The sequence below is a fragment of the Podarcis raffonei genome, chromosome 7 (assembly GCF_027172205.1).
Source record: "Podarcis raffonei isolate rPodRaf1 chromosome 7, rPodRaf1.pri, whole genome shotgun sequence".
In the NCBI taxonomy this organism is placed as follows: Eukaryota; Metazoa; Chordata; class Lepidosauria; order Squamata; family Lacertidae; genus Podarcis; species Podarcis raffonei.
The window spans coordinates 29333-35945 of NC_070608.1; the positions used below are offsets into that span (position 1 = coordinate 29333).

Here is a 6613-nt window from a genome sequence, read left to right on the forward strand (position 1 = left end):
TGTCCATTTATCCTTTGGTGTAGGGTTTGGCCTGTTTGTCCAATATAGAGAGCTGAAGGGCACTGCTGGCATACACAATGTTAGAAGAAGAGCAATTAAATAGTCCTGAGATGGTATGTTGGATGTTATTGGGGCCAGTAATGGTGTTGTCTAGGTGTATGTGGCAGCAAAGTTGGCATCTGGGTTTATTGCAGGCTCTGGTACCAATGTCCATGTTAAGTCTGGTTGTTGTATTATTGTGGGTGAGGAGTTGTTTAAGATTGGGTGGCTGTCTGTAGGCAATGAAAGATCTTCCTCCCAGAGCTTGAGAAAGAGAACTGTCATTGTCTAGGAGAGGTTGTAGATCTCTGATGATGCATTGAACTTGGGAGCTGTATGTGATTACTAGTGGTGCTCTGTTACTTTCTCTTTTGGGTCTGTCTTGCAGCAAGTTATCAGGCTGGCTTTGTTGATCTGTTGTTTAACTTCATCAGGTGGATATTTTAGTTCTAAAAAGGTTTGCTGTAGATCTCTTAGGTAAGGGATCCTGAGGTTTTCCACTTCTTTTATGATTTTGCTCTCTAGACCTTAGCATTTCAAGGCATTAAGATTTTCTAATAATCATACGTGAGTACCAACTCAGAGAGAAAATAAATTTTGCTTTTGCTTTTTAAGTCTAAATCATTTTAAGGGGAAAAAATAATAATTCTGTCTCTCAGGTCACTGCCCAATGACTCCACTCCCCAGTGTCTTTCCCAGAAAACCCATTTGGACTGGCTGTGGAAGCTGAGCAAGTGACAAAAAGTGTTAACTCTCTTCTCAGATAGGCTATGAGCTCTGGCCACCTTATCTGAGGGACTAAGAATTCCTTGAGTATGCTCCCTAGTGGAGGAGGCCCCAGGGACAGGCATGCTGGAAGGTGCCATGCTGGCAAATGTCACATCAGATCAGAGAACCAGGAGCCAAGGCTGTGCAAACAGAAACAAGAAATGGGGGGGGGGCACTAACTTCCACCTAGAGGCAGAAATTGGGACCTCCAAGAAGGTCTAGGAAACAAGTGGATTTGTAGATGGCAGGGTAGGTGGGGCCAGAGACCAGCCAGGCTGCAACTCAGCTTAGTGAGGTGAGGGAGGAACATTAACTCTGTGAGACCTCAGCGAAGGTCTAGCCCTCCACAAAGCCTCGTGGTCTCGGCCCTTTGGAAGGCCTTTCACAGCCATTGGCTCCTGGTTCTCTGATCTGATGTGACATTTGCCAGCATGGAACCTTCCAGCTGTTTTGTTGGACTCCTGTGCTGTTAGTGTTGAGAAATTGACTGTGGGTTTTGGTTCTGGAGTAATTTACTGGAGTTGAAGTTCAGCATACAATTCTCGTGAACTTTGGTAGAAATGGCTTAAGAAGTGGGGAGATGAGAAACCTTTCCCTTAAAAAAAATGCCAGTGATTTTTAAAGACACTGAGCCTGTTTTATTTTGAGGGAGGATTGTGTGGGGATGAGAAGACCCCTTTCTGAATTGGAGACACTAAAGAGTTCAGCATGTCCTGCATGGTAGCACTGCCTTCTCTTGGTGCCAAGGCCTCTGTTGCCCTCCACCACTTCTGACACATTTGTAACAGCAGCCTAGGCAAAGCCTAGAGTTGGGCCACAAGGCCAGCTGGCAGTGCTGGACAAGGTCAGTTATGCCAGTGTTCCATCGCCATGGAAACAACCCACTTTCCAACGATGCCCGGTGGTTGTCAGCCAACTGCAGCTTCCTGTGCATTTTCTACAGCCTCTCCTCTGGTCATCACAGAGGTGCCAGGCAAGAGTTGGGGGATAAGAGAGGCAATCATAGCACCCAGGTTAGTGAGACATCCAGTGGTTTGCTGCGTTTGTGGGAGTCACTCTATTTCCACACAAGAACAACTGCAGTCCTAGGCAGCCCACAGGAATCCTTTTGAACTCCAGCCCAACCATCAGTTGTGAGATTGAGGACCATTAGACCTAGTGCTGCCTTCTCCTGTGGGGAGAGTGACAGAGAGCAAGGTTTTGACCTCTTTATGAGAATGGCCCTTCAAGTACCTGAAGGTTGTTCTCCTGCCTCTCCTCCCCAAGTCTACAGCAGACTAAACAAAGCCAGTTTCCTCAACCTTTTCTAATAGGTTTTGCACATCTTTGGCCAACTTTCTTCTCCTTTTCTGAATCTGCTTCAGTTTCTCTGTTACAACCTGTAATGGTTCTAGGGGTTGCTCGTGCGTAAGCCGGTGCCAACACCCGGCTGGGTTGCCTGAGTGAACCTTTTCTGTCCGGACAGCCACTCACCCATGGCTGTCTCAATCGCTGGCAGAATCCGTCAGTGGGCGTTTCTTAAACTTCTTCCAACAAAGAAGCTCTTTGACGCCTAGTCTCCTCCTACTCTCCCTGCGCGGAAGCCTTCTGCGCAAGGAGGGAGTAGGCAGCGGAGGACCCTTACTCTCCCCGCTGGTCCCCGGCAAGGAGTCATGGGACCGCCTCGCTGATTCCCCATCTGCCCCCCTTCTCCACTGGTGCTATGCTGATTCTCTTCCCCAGAAGCTGGGCTGCCTCTCCCCCTCCCGGGACGCTCTCTGGAATCCCTCTGGAGCTTGCTCTCTCCCTTCAGCACTGATGGCAGTTCCCTGACACAACCCTACCTAAAGTGTGGTGGTGCTTACAACCAAGCCCGGTCCTCCAAATTATGTCTGAATAGTTCAGAATAAAATGGAACTACTACTAACTGTGAAACAGAAACTGCTTCTGCTGCTAGAGCTGGAGCTCCACTTTGCCTCTTTTCCCCATTCCATTACACGGTTGATTAGGGACCGGGGGTGTGGGGGGTGGGCGGCATTGTGGTCTAAACCACTGAACCTCTTGGGCTTGCCAATCAGAAGGTCGGTGGTTCAAATCCCCAATTCCAATAAAGGGGGGGGGGGAATGCATTTTGCCAAACCCATTTTTTAAAAAGCTGTGCATGAATCCACAGTGTAAAAAAGGTAAAAAGGTAAAGGACCCCTGGACGGTTAAGTCCAGTTAAAGGCGACTCTGGGGTTGCAGCGCTCAACTTGCTTCAGGCCGAGGGAGCCAGCGGTTGTCTGCAGACAGCTTTCCGGGTCATGTGGCCAGCAGGACTACACCACTTCTGGTGCAACAGGACACCGTGACAGAAACCAGAGTACATGGAAATGTCATTTACCTTCCCGCCACAGCGATACCTATTTATCTACTTGCACTGGCATGCTTTCAAACTGCTAGGTTGTCAGGAGCTGGGACAGAGCAACAGGAGCTCACCCCGTCGCGGGGATTCGAACTGCCGACCTTCTGATCAGCAAGCCCAAGAGGCTCAGTGGTTTAGATTTCCATATAGTTAACTCATATGGTTCAGAAGAATATTCTCTGCTGAAAAATTTTAGGTTTTTTTCTGAACAGTCATATTTATAAAATCCAGCACTTTCTCCCAAAATTAAGTATAGAACACGGTATAAACATATGTTTCAGGGAGGCATGGTCTTTAACACATCTCCAGCATAAAGCAATCTTAGCAAATCATTTTTTATACAGATGTAAAGGAGTCCAATAGATTCTAAATATTATTTTCTGCTGTATAAGTCTTAAGATCCATTGATACCATGGGTATAGCAGCTAAAATACTTTCCCATTGTCTAGGTAATATTGAAATTTCTAATTCTTTATTTCATTCATTTCTTAAGATCTGGATATCAAACTTATTTATGGTTAGTAGGTCTCTATAAAAAGTAATTGCAGGCTTTTTTTGTTTCAAGTGAATTACTCAATTGCTCAGTATCACAGGTGTCTCAGAAATTGAGAAAGTTGTGGCCCAAACAGACTTGTTAGGAGATGTTGTACCTGAAAGTACTGCCACTGAGCCCCATCTTAAAACAGCATAAGTATAAAACTCATGTTCCTCATCTATCAGTTGGTCCAGAGGTAATATACCTGCTTCCATCCAGTTTTTCCATATTACCATCTTTTTATCAATTTTTAATATAGGGTTTCCCCACAGCGTGAGTTTGGCATGCGAGTATGGATCAAATTTATTTCTATCATCAATCTCCTTTATTGGCATTTAAAAGTGCCAGATTAACCTGGCGGTGCAGTTCAGCTTTTGATATTGCTTTCACTGTGGAGCAGGAGCCAGCTTCTAGGGGCCAAGGTCCCTTCAGCTCACTGTAAAATATTTTAGGGAGCCGAATCCCCCCAAAGTTGATGGACATTGTCATTCAGATGCAGGGTTGCTATTATGTTGTGTATTTTGTGTTTTTATGTTGTAAACCACCCTGTGATGGTTGGTGGTGTATAATTGTAATTAATAATAAGAGAAAATAAGAAAAGTCTAAAGGGATGTATGTTGGGGGGGGGGGAATCTTAGTTTCACACATAGGCTAATGGGGTCTGAACTGGCACTGGTGAACCAAGAACAAGACCGTGGGGGTCACAGCAGGTAGTTCCATGTATTTGTCTTTCCCTAGTGTGCATCCATGCTAGAGATCATTAGGAAAGGAATTGGAAGTAAAACTGCCAATTTCATATTGCCATTATACAAATCTATGGTGCAACCATAGTTTGACTACCGGTCACTCCCCTCGGAAATGATATTTTAGAGTTGGAAAAGGGAAAGCAATGTGATCAAGGGAATGGAACAACTCCCCTATGAGGCAAGAGTTTGGGTTTAGTTTAGTAAGAACAATTCATCTTTTACAGTAACAATAACAATAATCACATCTGGCAGTGTCTAGAACCCGACCCCTTAGCCCAAGATGCCACCAAAGAAGAAAAACACCAAACCGAAGAAGAAAGCCAAGAAGAAAGCCAAGGATGCAGCCAAGGGGCAAACAAGTTCCTTGCCATACGTCAGTGAGAGGGAGATATACCTGCAGAAGGAATTTGAAACCTTGACAGAGCACATCAAAACATACACTCAGCGTGTGAGGAACTTTCAGTGGGAAAACGAGTTCCTGGACAAGGAAGCCCAAAAGATCCGAGATATCAACAAAGTCTACATCTCCTACATAAACAGACGCACCCTCCGCAACCAGAACGCCATCATTTCTCTGAATGACCAGAATCTCTCAGACTTAATCCAGATCCGGAAGCAGAAGGCAAAGCTGACCACTGAGTACCAGGAAAAGGAGAGGGATGTGAGGTCCCAGCTGATAGAGATGGAGACAAAGCTCTCCCTCGTGAACAAGGAAATTGAAGCACTGCAGCCTTACCAGGAGCTGCAGTTCCAGCAGCTGACGCGGATCCGGGACCTGGAGAAGGAGCTGCTGGTCATGAAAGTGCTGCACACGGAGCAAATGCACAAGCTCAAGAGTGAACATGTACAGCAGGTGACAGACTATGAGATGCAAGCTCAGCTGAAGATCCAGGCTCTGGCGAGGCTGGCTGAAAAGGAAGCAGTGCGCAGTCTCATCCGGCACACTAAGCAGGTGAAAGCTGACAACCGGCGCCTGCGTCATGAGCTTGTGGACCTCATCAGAGAGGCCAAAGTGCTGAAATCCCTTGTGCTTCACCTGAAGGCGCAGCAGCAGCTGCTGCTGCGAGAGCACCAGTACAGGCAAGACCTTGCCCGCTTGCGCAGGTGGCTTAGGCATCGAGGGGCTCGGCTGCTCATCCCCAGTGGCACCAGCTTCAGATGTACCACACCGGTTAGGAGCAGAGTCATTGCCACGCAGGAAATCAGCTCCAGGTTTCTCACAGGCGGGGAACAGGTCCCAAGGTTGCAGCCAGAGAGCTTGCCATTACTTAGGATTCCCAGTGCCTCACTCCCTACAAAGTACCAGTGAGCTGGAGCTGGAGATTGCAGCTTCCTGTTTCTCCTACTTTCACCACCAAGAAGGTGTATGGATAAGGTAACATGCCCCTTAAACATGTTCCAGGGTCAATCATACAAGGTGCATCACATGCCAACCAGGGTCCTCTTCCACAGAGCCAGCTAAGCCCCAGGCCCTGTGCAGCTGCTAAGCATCCCTCACATTGCCTCGAGATGACACTCTTGGTCCCAGCACCTGGCCCCAGGGCTGAGTTGTCCCACTGCTACCAGGCAAGCACCCCGAGGGATTGTGACTGCTGCTGATTCCTCTCAGAGAGGCGAAGCCCAGGTCAACGGCCAAGTCAAGATGGCAACAGAAAGGGGCAGAAGCAGTGCCAGGCACACAGCCCTCCTGTCAGTAGGGGAGGGCAGCAACATCGCTGGTCTTTGTGCAGAGTTTAAACATTTAAAACTCTTGTTGGTTGTCTTAGTGTTATTTTTGTTCTTACTGTTTTGTTCTTGTTGTAAGTTTCCTGGGAATTTTTGTGCTAAAGTGTGACACAGAAATATATAAAATAAATGTCACTTTCCCAGCCTCTGTCTCCTTGGTGACACATTGATGGATGCGTAGTCTGGTTAGGGAAAGGATCTCAGAAACAGCTTTGACTCAGTAGTGCCGGTGTGCAAGTGTGCCTGCTCCCGAACACAGAGGCTTACTTCTGATAGCACATGCCCAGGCCTCTCTCCTTAAATGCAGGTCTCAATGTGCACAGAAGGGTGTTGTAGGATTGCAGCCTAAAAGTGCCAGGTGCAAACCCTTCCAGGTCTCATTTTGACAGCCCCCCAAGTTTCCCAGTGCAGCAGCTC

The 6613-nt window shown here is 47.3% G+C and overlaps 1 protein-coding gene across 1 annotated transcript; it reads left to right on the forward strand.

The window, feature by feature from the left end:
- The first annotated feature begins 1652 nt into the window (after positions 1 to 1652).
- On the forward strand, positions 1653 to 5875 carry CCDC166 (coiled-coil domain containing 166). Its single transcript, XM_053394968.1, has 2 exons — positions 1653 to 1820; positions 4724 to 5875. The coding sequence occupies exon 2, from the start codon at positions 4752 to 4754 to the stop codon at positions 5778 to 5780; it is 1029 nt and encodes a 342-aa protein (XP_053250943.1). The 5' UTR covers positions 1653 to 1820; positions 4724 to 4751; the 3' UTR covers positions 5781 to 5875.
- The last annotated feature ends 738 nt before the right edge of the window (positions 5876 to 6613 follow it).

Bases quoted from the DNA above. Each gene is read 5' to 3' on its own strand.
- CCDC166 (XM_053394968.1), top strand. From the start codon at position 4,752: ATGCCACCAAAGAAGAAAAACACCAAACCGAAGAAGAAAGCCAAGAAG.